Raw genomic sequence first — 16685 nt, forward strand, 5'->3', positions numbered from 1 at the left:
TGCCTTAGGCACTATGCTACCAGAGCTCCTATTCCTTCAAAAGTTGGAATTAGAAATACCATTTGACCCAGCCATTCCATTACTAGGTATATATCCTAACAACGTGAGAGCCATGACAAGAACAGACATATTGCACACCCACTTTCATCACAGCACTATTTACAATAGCCAAAAGATGGAAACACCCTAGGTGTCCTTCAACTGAGGAATGGATAACCAAACTATGGTACACACACACAATGGAATACTGTTGTTGTTATTTGCCGTCGAGTCGGCCCCGACTCATAGCGACCCCTCCTTGGGTTTCCGAGGCACTATGCAACCCTAAAGAGTAATCTAGAATCTGCAAAACATCGCAAAACGTGGATGGACTCGGAGGATATTATGCTGAGTGAAGTAAGTTGATCACAGAAGGACAAATAATTGTATTAGTCTATTATTGTAAAAGTCAAGGAAAGGTTTCTATGTGGAAGGAAATTTTCTTCGTTGCTTACCAGGGGTAGGAAGTATACCATGCTATCCATAGCCTATACAACTATGAGACAAGAAGAGATAGATGGTGCCCAGCTACCACTGTCAACCACTCGGTGGGGGATCTATGGAGGAGATCCTGGATAGAGAGGGAGAACAATGTGGAACTAAACTCAATCATTTGAAAAAAAAAAAAAAAGGGCGGGGGGAGGACCAGGTTTGCTGGTCTGATAAAGCCTGGTAGAACCACTGAGACTATGGCCCCTAGCTTCAGGTCTGGAATTGAATCCACACCTGTGGCTTCCAGCCAAACAAAAGACAGTCATATGAGCTGAACATTTACCCTTGGACAGAACTACCATGGGAGAAAAGAAGAGCTGTTTATGTACAGGGAGACAGCTCAGGGGGCAGGAGTGCACGGAGGGATGGACACAGGAAAGAGATAATTCTCAGGAGGAAGTGGGAGGGGAGCTGTTGCATTGCAGTAAATTGTAGTCATTGTCATTAGACAAAATATATGTGAACTGCTGTATGGAAAGTGAATTTGCTTTGTAAATTTTCACCCAAATCACATACACAAAAAACCCCTATTCTCAGTTTTTTAAGAAAAGTAGTATTTGTGACTTAAAAACTGGAGTTACAACTATAAAGTAAGTTACTTCTCCATTGGTTTAAAACAAGATTTCCCTATTAACTTTTTGCTAGATGATCTTACTCTAACAATCATTTACATAAAAGAAGTGTAGACTCACATTTTCCTAGTTCAGCACAAGAGTGAAGAAATCAACTAAAGTAACTTGTGAGAGTTTTCCCAGAATAAACTTTTTTTCTGATTAAAGAACCTTACTTTCAAAACTAAATGACTAAAGAAAATAAACATGAAGGATTAACAGAGTCAGGTGCTCTGTTTCATTCAATTTACACCATATTTTAGTCTTCCAGCTTTCACTGTTATCTTTTCATCGCTCCAGATATTACAGGTATTTGACCTCAAAGAATGGGAACAATATACAAGAGACTCTTAGACAGGAGCATTTCATTATGACTTCCCCAGGTTTCACCTCAAGTTTTAAAATTTTAGTAACTGATCTTGAGGCAGAAAGCAGATAAACTAAGAGAAGGTCTTCTTCCTAGAAATTTCTGTTTTAGTGGGAAAATAGGAAAAATAAGGCTAATTCACCAATAACTACTTAAATAACCTTAACAGTTTCACTACAAGTTGTTAAGTACAAATTTCAAGCTCCCATTTCATTCATTAAAAAAATAAAAATGTCATGATCCAAAGTTTCCAAAAATACTTTCTATCAAGTCTTAATCATTATTAAATTTCCATTTAAGTCATGTCATTAGCTACTGTTGACTCCAGTTCAACATCACTTTACACACAAAAAATACACATCCAAAAAATGTTCTGAGAGGTATCTTGCTAATTTTTCATAATTATGTCTGCGCATGGGAGTATGCAAAGTTTAAAGGTTGTTTTTTTTTTTTGAAGTTTGGTTTCTTTTTTTTCCGTGAGGGAAGAGGTGCTAGGGGAGGCAGTGAAATAAAGTGAGACAATACCTGTTAACACTGAGCTCCACAGTGAAACATTAAGTCAGCCAGAATTATTCAGGTCAAATTTTAAGAAATCAGGCATATGTGAGTGGCTATACTTTGTTTAAAATCCTTCATATGAAATTCTTAACTCTTGCATGACTATTTGTAAACATGTATTTGAAAACACGTTTTCAGGAAATTTTACTCTATCTGGAGCTCTGGGGCGCAGCGCCTAAGGCATCTGACTGCCAACCAGAAGATTGGCGGTTCAAACCCACCAGCCACTCTGTCGAAGGAAGACTGGCCAACCTACTTCTGTAAAGATTTACCACCTCAGAAACCCAAAGGGGGTCACCATGAGTCGGAATCAACTCGATGGCAGTGAGTCTGGTTTTCTTTTTAGTTACTCCATCTAGCTAATAGACAATTAATAAATGTTTGCTAAACAAAATAATCCAGCAATAATCAGAAGGAAAGAAAATCTGATAACCTGAAATGGTTCTTCTATATCTCTTCAACATGTATCCTGGATTTTTTTGGTTTCTATACCTTGATGCCCAGTTCCTTCTACCTAGATGACACATTGAGCTATAGATATCTGAAATAAAAGGTAAGCCCAAATGCCACTTCCTCCACATGTTCTTCCATCCCCGAGGGAAATTTAATCTCTCTCACCTTGATAATGTGCATGTCATGTTCACTAATTTACAACTTACCAATCCTTGTACCAAAGTTATACTTTCTATTTTACATATATATGTTTTTCATTTACATATTGATAAGGTTGTTATATAAAACATTCTAGCTGAGATGGAAATATTATATAAATTAGTTGCTTAGGGACAGGAACATCTTTGTATCTAATACAGTGTCTTGCACATAGAAGGCACCAAGAAATGTTTTCTGAATGAGCCCAACTGCAGACTGTAGAATCTGGAACAATAATATAGGAATGCTTTATCTGGAAAAGAGGTTGTTCACTGATTTATCCCAACACTTACTGAGCAACTCAGTTAAGATGACATGCTATGACCGCATAGAATGTCACGTTATCCAGGCACTCCAAAGTGAAAAAAGAAGTTGAAGGTTGAAAATAAAATTAGCCTAAGGAAGGTTCAGCTCTAAAATCTATAAGGCCATAACTTACATTTAGGGGAAACCACTAATACTTATGAAAAACAGACTTTTCAGATAAACACGTACATCACCTAGTGAAGAACATTAAAGAAGTCTGACTGGCACAGACACTACCAGAAAATTTGGGAGTGTATGACTTCCAAACAAGATTAAAATAAAATTGTATATTTAGAGATGAAATATCTCAATAAACTTACTTCAAATGGTCCAGAAAAAAATAATGTGCATATGGTACTCATGTTCATATCCTTTCAACTTTTCAGTAAGTTTAAAATTTTTTAAAATAAAAAGTAATTTTAAAAAGTATCCCTTACAGTAATTATAAGGCATCTGAATCAGTACATTCTCATTAGTGCAGATTGAAAACGTCTTAAAAATACATACTTCGGTGTTGAGACTGATGAAAAGAGTATGTTTTGCTTCTTTCTGGAGAGTAGCTTCTACTGCTGACACTGGAGCCAGACCTGCTGTGTGGAGAATCCTTTCGGCCTACAGGTGATTCTCTGAAAAAAGGATTGTCCCTTTTATGAGGAGATCGCTCTCTCCCATAATGAGAAGAGTAGAAACTTTTTCTTCTAAAGCCATCTCTCACATCCCTGTGAAGGAAAAAAAAAAAAGTTAATTATATCCTGTAACCTATATATAGTAACCCTAGTATCACAGAGGTTAGGCACACAGCTGCTAACCAAAAGGCTGGAAGTTCAAATTCACCATTGGCTCGAACCCACCAGAGGTTCCATGGGAGGAAAAACTGCTGATCTGCTCTCATAAAGATTACATCCTACAAAACCCTATGGCAGGTCTAATCTGTCCTACTGGGTCAATGTGAGTCAGAAGTGACTCAACAATTTTAAGAAATCAGGCATATGTGAGTGGCTATGCTTTGTTTGAAATCCTTCATATGACATCCCTAACTCTTTCATGACTATATGTAAACATGTATTCAAAAACATGTTTTTAGGAAAGCTTTACTCCATCCGAAGCTATGGTGGCACAGTGCCTAAGGCATTTGACTGCTAACCAGAAGGTTCAAACCCATCGGCCACTCCACAGAAAGAAGACCAGACAATCTACTTCTGTAAAAAACTTACCACCTCAGAAACCCAAAGGGGGGTCACTGAGTCGGAACCGAGTTCCTGGGTGGAACAAAAGTTAAGTGCTCCGCTACTAGCCAGGAGATTGGCAATTCAAATCCACCCAGACATACCTCCCAAGAAAACACTGCTGATCTGCTTCCAAAAAAATCACAGCCCTTGAAAATCCTATGGAGCTCTACGGTGACACCCAGAAGGTCATCTTAAGTCAGAGTTTACTTGACAGCAACTAACAACAGTACAGCAAAACCATCTTTAAATGTCAAAGCAAACCAAAATTATTAAAACAAACAATCAGAACATGGACAAAACAACAACAAACAAACAAACAAAAAACTGCCATTGAGTAAATTCTGACTCACAGCAACTCCCATTGGGTTTCCAAGACTGTAAATCTTTTTTTTTTTTTTTTTAAATTGTGTATTGGGTTCAAATTTACAAAGCAAATCTGTTTTACATTCAACAATTCATGCACATTTGACTTCACAGCCCTGATTACCATCCCCAGCCATTAAAAAAAAAAAAACTCTCCTCCTGGTGCCCTTCTTATCTATACATTCCTGCCTGTCCAGGTTTCCCTCTATGTGAATGCCACCCCTCTGATGTCTCACGGCTGGTTGATCTAAGGGGTGCATCTCCCTAGGGTGGGTGGGTGCATCACCCTGGGTAAGTGTTCTGCATGTAGGTCTTTCAACTGTTGGGCTATGAGCCAGTCCATGGAAGTAAGTCCATTTCTAGGCCCAAAGAGTAACCCAGGGCTATAGTCTTGAGGATTCCACCAGTCTCTATCCAACCAGTAATTCTGGTCATTTTTGTATTTTTTTAATTTTGTTCCACATTTTTCCTCTCACTCTATCCAGGATCTCCAATTTTGACTCCTTTCTGAGTGGTTGGCATTGGTAGCTGGGCACCATCTGGGTCTTCTGGTCTTGGTGTAGTCCTCAAGGTCTATCCTATCTCTGGGCTAACTGTTTCCAGATGACTTTAATTTCCTTCACTCTTCTTTGCTCCAGATGAGAGGATACCAGTAGGTGCATCTTAGATGGCTGCTCCAGAGCTTTTAAAACCCCAGTCGCTACTCATCAAAGTAGGATGTGGAACAAGATTTTTATGTACTATGTTGCACCAATTGAGTATGATGTCCCCGACACTATGGTCCCAAGCCTGCGGGCCCAGTTGATTCTCTCTCTCAAGGTATTTGGTTGTCTCTGAGAAGCTACTCCAACCCTGTCTTCTACTGCTTCTGTAACGTATGTGGATAATTTTGTAGCACAAGTGCACATGTAAGATTAGCTTCAGGCTGTAAATCTTTACGGATGCCTCATCTTCCTCCCAAGAAAAAGCTGGTGTGTTTGAACTACCAACCTTTTGGTTAGCAGTCAAATGCCTTAGCTACTACCTCTATTAAAAGAACACTTTTAACTGAAGATTTAGTGGACAGAAGCATGCTAAGAGACAAACCAATGACCTAGATTTTCAAATGCTTGGAAAATAGTTAACTGGTAGTCACCCATACGTAAATAGGTTGATGTCCAAAAATTCATTTGAAGATTAGCTGATTAGAATCCGAAAAATACTGCCCATATAGACACAATTAAGTTTTCCTGGGCAAACTTATGAAGTTGTTAAAACTCATTTATGACAAATAAACTCTGATAGAACACTAACTTTTAAACAAAGCATTAAAGAAGCTAATAGTGCAGTCACCAAAACTACCAGAGTCATACTGAAATCACACTAGTTCAATGGACTGGTTGTATATGTAACAACATATATAAAACAGGCTTTAGCGCACCTAAACAAACAGGAAGTAGGAACTGCATCAGGTGCTGAGGACCCAATAGTGCACCAAATGCACAGAAGCCCTGCCATCCCAGAGCTCTCAGGCTAGCAGAAGAGGCTGACCTCAAACACATACACACAAAACATGCATCAAGAGTGAGCACAGGGAGACTAATTAAAGACTGACTTAATCCAGGCAAAAGACAGTGGTAGTTTAGATAGCATGGGGGCAAAGGGATCATAAACTAAAAAAACACAAAAATACACCTTTGAAAGTAGATTCAATGGAACTAACAAATGTGAGAGACAGGGGTGTGAAGATGATTCTCGAAATTCCAGCATAACGAGTTAATGAAATGAGAAAAAAGTAAATTTCAGAAGCAGGGGTGAGGGTAAGAAATTCAATTTTTAGACTGAAGCCCCTTATTTTTGAGATACTCATGTAACATCAAGGTAGGAAAGTACAGATACTAGTCTCAAGTTCAGAAGAGAATTGTTGGCTATAAATATAAATTTGTCTATAAATAGGCACTATTTAAAGCCATGGTTATGGATTAAAAACAGAGCATAAAGAAGAGCAGAGCCCACAGAGATTATTGCTAAAAAATTACAAAATTAAGAAAGAAATGGGCTGTTGAAGAATGAATGACTGGCCAGAAAAACACGATGGAAACAAGAGAGTAAATTAGAAAATCTAAGGAAATAGTGCTACAAATCAAATAAACATTTATTGGTAAACTGCTCAGGGGGTGGAGAAGAGCAGGCCCACATTCAGAGGAAAGACTGCCTAAATTCTACCAGAGGGAAAGGACAGACAAATGCTGAACTACAGTTTCCTAAGCCTGTCACCAGATGGCGGCAAAATCAAAGCACAATTTAGAACTATCAGCGTGGCCTGGGGTGGCTGGACGAACCTGGCAGATATTTATGTCAGATTTTAATAGCTCAAAGCAGAATACGTCTCTCCAACCACCCACCAATTTAAGCAAAAAATATCCCAACACTTATCATTTATCTAAAGTATCCTCCTTGATAATGTAGTAATATTAGCCAAGTTATTTCTACTAAGGTGAATTGACCTTGCTCTACAGAAGTTTAGATCTAATTAGGGAGATGGAAGAACAGTGTAAATGTTTAGGGGAGATGGTACTATAATTGAGAAGGGAAATATTAGTAATCTCCTCCTTATCCATGGGGCATACTTTCCAAGACCCCCAATGGATACCTGTAACCATGGACAGTATCAAATTCTACATACACTGTTTTTTCCTATAAATATATGTAAGATAGTACCCACGATACCACAGGCAGGCAGCATTAATCCAGCTGGCAGGGCACAGTACAGCACAGCCGCAGCAGCTCACCCACCTGTTTCGGCATATTCAAATTGCCAGCATCATTCCTCTTAAGCTTTGGGGCCATTAAGTAAAAACATGCATTATTTTAAACTTAAGCACTATGACACTGCATGTTCTGGTTACCGAGTGCTGCTTTGACAAGAAAATACCACAAATGGGAAAGCCTTAAAAAGAGGAGTTTATTCTCTTACAGTTCAGGAGGCTAGAGTTCCGAGTTCAAAGTGCCAGGCTCTAGAGGCTGTGTGAAAGCCCCTCAACTCTGGGTTTCAGCTCTGCCTCTTGCTCCCGGCCCACTGAAGCTAGAGGTATCTCTACACTCAGGCAGCTACTGGCTGCTGAGGCTAACAAGCCCAAGGTCGAAAAACAAAATGGCATAGTCTCGATGTTACCAAACCACACAGCAGGCCATTAATTCAAGTCCATTTAAGTCCCAAGGTCAGCAGAGCATGGCAGGCTGCTAAACAACAACACAACTACATGCAGGGCTCAACCATGCCATAAGCTAGAGACTATTCCCAAAGCTGCTGCTTATATACAGGAAGTAGACCACATCCCTGAAGCAGCTCTCAATACATTCCACCACGGGGTTAATCACCAATCTCACCATGGGGAATAACTACATCCACCTGCCCAGCCACTTAACCAAACCTGGTCAAGTTTATACTCAAACTTAACTACCACACCGCAAGAGCTGATTTGATAACTAAGATGGCTATTAAGTGATTGACAGGTAGCAAGCAGGTTAACTTATATAGCGTGGATAAACTGGACAAAGGGATGATTCATGTCTCAGGAGGGACTGAGCAAGATTTTCTTCGCACTACTCGGAAGATCGGCATAATTGAAGTATTTCAGACTGCAGCTGACCCTGAGCAACTGAAATCATGGAAAGAGAAACCACAGAGAAGAGAGGGCTACTTTATATAGAAAACTGATCTGGATCTTTAAAGAAAGTGAGATTTAGATAAGAACTGCATCTAACAAAAACAAAATTGAACTATATATGTTGTTGTTGTTGTTATGTGCCATAGAGGTCTCATAAAGACCCCTCCTTGGGTTTCCAAGGTGGTATCACTATGGAAGTAGATTGCCCAACCTTCCTTCCAAGGAGTGGCTGATGGGTTTGAACCGTCAGCCTTCTGGTTAGCAGTCAAGTGCCTGAGGCACTACACCACCAGAGCTACCAAACTATATATTTAATAACCATATTTTAAAGAGAAGCAGGAGAAATTAATTTTAATACTACATTTTACTTATACCAATACAGGCATACTTCGTTTTATTGCACTTCTTTTCATTAGTTTCACATATATTGTTTTTTTTAAAAAAAACAAATAGAAGGTCTGTAGTAACACTGCGGCCAGACTTCATCTCACCTACTTTGGTCATGTTGTAAGAAAGGACCATTCCCTGGAGAAGGATGTCATGCTTGGTAGGGTGGAGAGTCGACGAAAGAGGGGGAAGCCTTCAACGAGATGGATTGATACGGTGGCTGCAATGATGAGCTCAAGTATAGCAGGGATTGTGGGGCTGGTGTGGGATCGGGCAGTATTTCGTTCTGCTGTGCATGGGGTCGCTATGAGTCGGAAACGACTCGACAGCACTTAACAACAACAACAACAACAGTAACACTGCCTCCAGCAAGTCTTTCCATATCATTCTTCCAACAGAAAAATGTTTCTGTGTAACATTCAGGCAATTCTCACAATATTTCAAACTTTTTCATAATGCTATTTATTGTACATTAAATAGACTACAGTATAGTATAAACATAACTTTTGTATGTACTGGTAAACCAAAAACCTTGTGACTTGCTTTATTGAGGTATCTGCTTTATTGCAGTGGTCTGGAACCAAACCCACAATATTTCTGAAGTATGCCTGTATACCTAAAATATCAATATGCAATCAATATTAAAAAAAATTACTTTTCACAATCTTCCAAAAAATTAACAATCCATAGAGTATTTTACACTTACAGAACATCTCCACTTTAACAGATCATACTGCAAGTGCTCAATACTGGTCAGCACAGAGATAGATGGTGGGAAAAGCATTCCAAGCTTTAAGAAAAAGCAGATAACTAGTATCAAAGTTCAACAAGACAGAAAATAACAAATGCTGGCGAGGTTGTGGAGAGATTGGGACTCTCATACACTGCTAGTGGGACTGTAAAATGGTACAACCATTGTGGAAAGCAGTATGGCGATTCCTTCAAAAGTTGGAAATACAAATACCATTTGACCCAGCCATCCCATTACTAGGTATATACCCTAAAGAAGTGAGAGCCATAACAAGAACAGATATATGCACACCGATGTTCATCGCAGCACTATTTACAATAGCCAAAACTTGGAAACAACCTAGATGTCCAACAACTGAGGAATGATGTAGAATCTGCAAAACACCGCATAACGTGGATGAACTTGGAGGACATTATGCTGAGCGAAATAAGTCAGTCACAAAAGGACAAATATTGTATTAGTCCGTTATTGTGAAAGTTAAGGAAAGGTTTATATATTGGAGGACATTTTCTTTGTTGGTTACCAGGGGTGAGAGGGAAGAGGAGGGAATGCTGTTAGATAGATAGAGATAAATATTGATTTGGGTGAAGAGAAGGGCAATGTACCAAATGTGAGTGACCAATATGGCAGCATTGAGGATGAGAAAGACAGAGAGAGTTACATGGGCAGTACAAACAACAAATATGAACCCCTTTGTAAATACAATACTGAGTTGTCAATGAAAGCAAACATGGGTATAGGGACGGATAGATGGGTGAACAAGCTAAACAATTATGTATGTCTAAATGGAGAGTGTATCCAAGATCATATACAGGGTTGGCAGACAATGGGCCTCTCGAAGAGTATGAAGGGATGGACACTGGGAGGAGGTGACTGTGGGGAGGAAGTGGGAGGGGAGCTGCTGCATTGTAAATTTTGGTCAACAACATGAGACAAAGTATATGTGAACTGCTGTATGAAAAGTGAATTTACTCTGTAAATCTTCACCCAAATCCTAATAAAAAAAAAAAAGAAAAAGCAGATAGGCATTCAAGGCTGTGCATGTGAATAAGAACAGGAGGGGTCAGAAAAATGAGAACTCAAAGCAATTGTAGACCCTTGCAGAAACAAGACATGTCTTTATGACCATTGTGGCTAGAGCCAGGAGCATAGGTATGGTGCAGTGATTAAAGTGCTCGGCTGTTAACTGAAAGGTCTGTGGTTCCAACCCACCAACTACTCCACAGGAAAAAGATGTGGCAGTCTGCACCTGTAAAGATACAGCCTTTGGAATCCAATGGGGCACTTCTAGTCTGTTTTAAAGGGTGACAAAGAGTCAACCAATTCGATGGCAGTGAGTTGTTTTGGTTTTGGTGGCTAGAGCAGATAAACAGAAAAGGTAGAAAGAGATGAGATCAGAGAGACACAGGCAGAGCTGTAGTTTGCTGACCACTGAGCTAAACAATTACTTGGTCAGAAGGCTGGCAGTTCATACCCACCAGCCACTCCTCAGAAGGAAGACTGGGCAATCTACTTCTGTAGAGATAACACTTCGGAAACCCAAGGATGGGTCACTATGACTCAGAATCAACTCGATAACAATTAGTTTGGTTTTTGGTTTGAACATCTTTGGGCATAATTAGAGAATAAAAAAGTCATCTACAGCTTTATACTTCTCACAAAACACCAAGAAAGAGCTGGGATTTTTATTCACCCTATATTATTATATTCACTCTATATTATTGCCAACATCTTTTAAGATTTTTGTGCTTTAGAAGTATAACTGTACTTTGCAAAGAATAATTAATTTAACAATTGGTAGAAATGTCTTCTGCCTGATTTACATCTTCCTTTCTACCAAGGATCTGAGTTTATAATAAAAAAGCCTTTCTCAAATTATGTTCCACAGAACACCAAACCACAAAATAACAGTATTTTCCATCCAACCACAAAATCCATAAAAGAGTTCTGGGCTTAAATGATTTTGTGAAACATTAAATTTAATCAAATTAAGCACATGTGTTTACAGTGGGACGTCTTAGAGTACTTTCTGCAGGCAGATACATATTCAAAAATTAGTTTATATGACCTTACCTAACATAACACAGTGCTACAACAACGCACTCAAACACAGCAATGATTAGGAGGATGGTGTTGGACTGAGCAGCGTTTTGGTCTGTTGTATATAGGGTAGCTGTGAGTCAGAAGCAACTTGATGGTATCTAACAACAAGAACAATTTAATCTCCTTGAGCTTCATTTTCCTCACCCAGTCTGAACACAGCAACTTTACAATAAATGTTATATTCAATTAGAGTTCTTATTTTAGTCTTTTCATGCTTATTTAGCTCATTTTTAACCTTCATCAAACACACAAACCTTTAAGTTTTAAAATACATAACTCTGACACAATTTGGGGAAGAGGGTGATCAGTTCCTTTCTTATAACATATTATGATAAAACTCAGGTGGAGGGTAGAAAATGTAGTCAAACCATGTACCTATGAAGTTTGGAGAATAAGAAGCAGTCATAGCAAAAACAATGTGTTTCATTTCAATAAGAAGTCTGGGATTTCTAGGCTAAAATACCTAGTAAGCGGTAAGAAGCAGAGATTCTGAGCTTAAAAGACAGGGCTATAGACACAGATGTGTCAGTCACCAGCAAACAACAGAGGACAGTGTTTTTCAAACTTCAGTCTCCAGACCACCGATGTCACCATCATTCAGGGGACTTGTTAAGAATGAGGATTCCCAAAGAGTAAAGAAAATCAAAGACATCTAGAAACAATCAGTCCAAGGATAAGATGGACTATAAGGACCTCAGCCTTTATGATCCCGAGACCAGAACTAGATGGTGCCCGACTACCAATGCCAACCACTTGGAAAGGAATCAAAATTGGAGATCCTGGATAGAGTGGGAGGAAAAATATGGAATAAAATTCAAAAACACAAAATCGACCAGAATTACTAGTCAGATAAGAGACTGGTAGAACCCCTGAGATTATGTCCCCAGGTTACCCTTTAGGCCTAGAAATGGACTCACTTCTGTGGACTGGCTCTCAGTCCAACAGTCTAAAGACCTACATGCAGAACACCTATCCCCGGGCAATACACCCACATACTTTAACCAGATGGACCCCTTAGAGCAATCAGCCATGAGACTCCAGAGGGGTAGCATTCACAGAGGGAAAAGCTGGACAGACAGGAATGCATAGATAAGAAAGGCACTGGGAGGCGGTAGTCACAGGGACAGGAGAGGAGAGTTTTTTATGGTTGGGGATGGTAATCAGGGCACGAAATCAAATGTGCATGAACTGTTGAATGTAAAACAAATTTGTTTTGTAAATTTGCACCCAAAGCACAATATGATTTTTATAATAAAATTAAAATGAGGATTCCAAGACCCCTACAATTTGATTGTGTTACCTTATAACACTATCACCACCACCAGGGTTAAGATTTTTCAGTAGCTCCCCACTGCTAAAATAAAATCCAGACTTCTTAAAGTTTTATCCCAAACACAATCATCTATTAATACCTCCACACATTATGATTTATACAACTGTGGACATGCTTTTCTTCTCCTGCTTAACTCTTGTATTTCCTTCAAGTTTATTCACATTATCCACTCCTGCAGGAAACCTTTTCTAAAACCCCAGCATAAGATAAGTGCTTCTTCATCTTCCTATGTCAATTTATGCAATCTCAGCACATATTATATTATGTTTTCTATCTGTGCATCTATTTTATTCACAAGATTGTAAACTAGTAGTATAAACACAGAGCCCGACACACAGTAAGCATTCAATAAATATTTGTACTACTAAACTAAAGCAAATAAAGATGTGTTGTATAGTATTTTTCTCTGACAAACAGTATATCAGCTAAGACAATAAAAACCACTATAAAATAATAAAATTTAAAATTTAGTCTAGTCTACTTTTAAGGAGTATCAGTAAGTATGAAAATACTAAACTACTTCATTAAAAATTTCATATGTGAATTCAGAAAAAAATTTAAATAAAGTATACTGGCCACTTGGTGACACTCTAGTTCCATATTTTAAAACATTATTTAATCCTTTAAAGAAGTTCCATTTTAAGGCTTTTTTAAATAACTACAGTGAAAAAAAAAAAAAAAAAAGACTATGTTAAAAACAACCTGATCCTGTCTGAATCAATAACTCCTGGTAGGGTAGGACATGCTCATTCAATACTAAATGAAAGAGATACTAATATATACTGAATTTCATGAACAGTAATATTTTGGACAAATGGATAATATAGTCATTTGCATACTGAGTAATGACATACACAGAACATAAATAAATAATGAGCTTGGAGATCTATTAAATAAAAAGTGACAACTTTCAGAGCCGGAGGAGTGACTACAAACTTGACAGGTTCTCTTTTTCTGTCAGCTGTTATTTAATCCAGTTGTTCCCAATGATTCCACACTCTCACTAGTAAATATGAACCACTGATATAGGTAAACTAGATTTACGAACTAAACAAAGTTCTACAATAGGAGATAGATAAAACAAAAAGTGAAAAAGATGAGCTACATTTTAACCAGAAAACTCCACTGCCAGTAACAGAAGTAAAGAAAGACAGTGTTCAAGCAAGGCAGCCCAGTAGCAGCCAGTGAGGTCAACCTGCTAAGTTTCTCCTTGCTGGACAGGGAGAGAAGACAGACCCACAGGGTCAGAACATTAGCAACATACAGGGACTTGACCATACTGAGGATACTGGTATCAGGTTTGGAACTTGATTTTAACCCTATTTGTTAGTTAATATAGTTGTTGTTAGTTGCCACTAAATTAACCCCCAACTTATGGTGACTCCGTGCATAACAAAACAAAATGCTGCCCAGTCCAGTATCCCCACTACTGGTTGCAAATTGGACTGTTGTGATCCATAGGGTTTTCACTGGTTAGTTGTTGGAAGTAGATCATCAATCCTTTCTTCCTAGTCCGTCTTAGTCTGGAAGTTCTGCTGAAACCTATTCAGCTTCATAGCAACACACAAGCCTCCAACAACAGATGCATGGTGGCTGCACATGAGGTACAGTGGCCAGGAATCAAACTTGGGTCTCCCTTATAGAAGGCGAGAATTCTACCACTGAATTACCTATTACTATTTCATGGACAGTGGCAAAAGATGCAAGATTTCTGGGTAAGAGACTAAGGATTTTATTACTCACAGCACAGCAAACAGTATGAGAATTAGCATGTTTACATCCATACCCCAGATCTCCAAGTTCCACTGGGGCAATAAGATATAAGCCTAGATGGATGCTGACACACAATGGGTTTGGATCACTGAGAAGGAACACCAGAACTTAGGCAACCCATCATTTTACAGCAAGCAAGAAGCAAACTTGCTCTTGACCCACAAGGACAGATTACCTTATCTCTCAAGACTGTGAACTGCAAACACAACTCTAAGAAATAGCCTGGGCAATGTACCAAATGTGAGTGATCAGCACAGTGGCACTGAAAAACAGAAAGACACAGAGAGGTACACGGGAGGTACAGACAACAAAGATGAACCCTTTTGCACATACAGTTCAGCACTGTCAGTGAAGGCAAACATGGATATTCAGGTGAATAGATGGCTGAACAGGCTAAAGTATTAGGTATGTCTATGCAGGGGGAGACTCTTCTGTGGATCAGGATCCTGTTGTGCTGCCTACAATCCAACATTTGGCCTGCAGATCTTGGATTCTTCATTTGTTGGGGTCAACTAGCGGTATACTACCTGCCAACCTTGAGTTCATCAGTTCCTACAGCTGCGTGAGTTGGAAAATAGCCCCAGCTTGACTTTAACCCAAGAACTTGGGACTTTCCAGCTTCTGTAAGTGTGTACTTGATGTTCAAGAGCAAGTTCAGAATCTCTGCAGACATACATTTTGGACTTTTATTCCTTTCCTGTCATGTTAATGATTTTTGCTATCTTCAAACACAATGTCATCCCAAAACTCACCTTAGGTCACCGATGTTCAGTTCATGAAATCTATTCTTCAGATGATCTCAAAATTCAGATGAGATATAAATATATGTATGTATATATATATATTTGTGTGTGTGTGTGTGTATGTATATACACTTGCATATATACATATACACATACATATATACACAAACACACACACACTCTCCTCACCTGGATCCCTGGGGCTGACTCCTCACTCCTTGCCAAAACAGCAAGATGGGAAAGCAGGAGAAAAGAGAGGGAAAGGCCTGGGTACCAGGACAGAGCGAGAAGTCAGCTACAGGGATCCAGGTGAGGAGAGGGAACCCAAGTCACGCCACAAAGAAGCAAGGTGTGAAAGCAGGGAGAGCACAGAAAAGGCAAAGGGGACCAGAACAGATCAAGGAGTCAGCTGCAGGAATCCAGGGGAGGAGAGGGAACCCAGGCTATGCCCCACAAGTGGCAAAGTGGGAAAGCAGGAGAAAGGAGAGGAAAAGGCCGGGGGATCAGAACAGAGCGAGCAGTCAGCTGCAGGGATCCAGGTGAGGAGAGGGAACCGAGGCCACGCTCCACAAGTGGCAAGGCGGTTAAGTAGGAGAAAGGAGAAGAAAGGCCAGGGGGACCGGGGACAGAGTGAGGACTCACCCACAGGGATCCAGGTAAGGGTGGTTGGAGAGGTTTACAACAGCTAAGGGAGACAAACTTGTCTATTGGTTTGTCCTACTGTGGTGATGTGTTGCTGTGAGTCTTGAAGCTGTGCCACTAGTGTTTCAAACCCAACGGGATACACATGGTGCATAGGTATCAGCCCAGCATGCAGACTGAGACAGACTAGGAAGAAGGAAGAAGCCATCTACTTTTCAAAGAACTGGCCAGAGAAAACCTTATGAATACCAAAGAAACACTGTCTGACACATTACTGTGCAACTTTATGAATAGTCCAGAAACATTGTCCAATACAGAGAAGAAAGACAAGTCACTTAGGTTAGAAGTCTCTCAAAACAGGACTGGGAAAGAGCTGCATCATCAAAGTAAAACCAGCCTTACTCATATGGATAAGATAAAGCTTTCGAGACCTCCATTTGCTGACGTGGCACCACTCAAATTGAGGAGGAAACAGCTGCAAACATCCATTAATCATCAGAATATGGAATGCACAAAGTAAGAATCTAGGAAAATTAGAAACTGTCAAAAATGGAATGCAATGAATAAAGACTGATATCCTAGGCATTAGTGAGCTGAAATGGACTGGTTTTGGCCATTTTGAATCAGACAACCATATGATTTACTATACCAGGAGTGACAGTTTGAAGAGGAATGGCATGGCATTCA

At 39.4% G+C, this 16685-nt stretch overlaps 1 protein-coding gene across 1 annotated transcript in view; it reads right to left on the bottom strand.

Moving 5' to 3' along the window:
* Positions 1–16685, bottom strand: part of PPHLN1 (periphilin 1) — a 160585-nt gene that overhangs the window by 103506 nt on the left and 40394 nt on the right. Inside the window, exon 4 of the mRNA XM_007937927.2 lies at positions 3532–3743. Coding sequence (XP_007936118.1) covers positions 3532–3743 — 212 coding nt within the window. The remainder of the gene's footprint in view (positions 1–3531; positions 3744–16685) is intronic.

The sequence above is a fragment of the Orycteropus afer genome, unplaced genomic scaffold, assembly GCF_000298275.1.
Source record: "Orycteropus afer afer isolate SDZICR_OR568_19922 unplaced genomic scaffold, OryAfe1.0 scaffold00045, whole genome shotgun sequence".
In the NCBI taxonomy this organism is placed as follows: Eukaryota; Metazoa; Chordata; class Mammalia; order Tubulidentata; family Orycteropodidae; genus Orycteropus; species Orycteropus afer.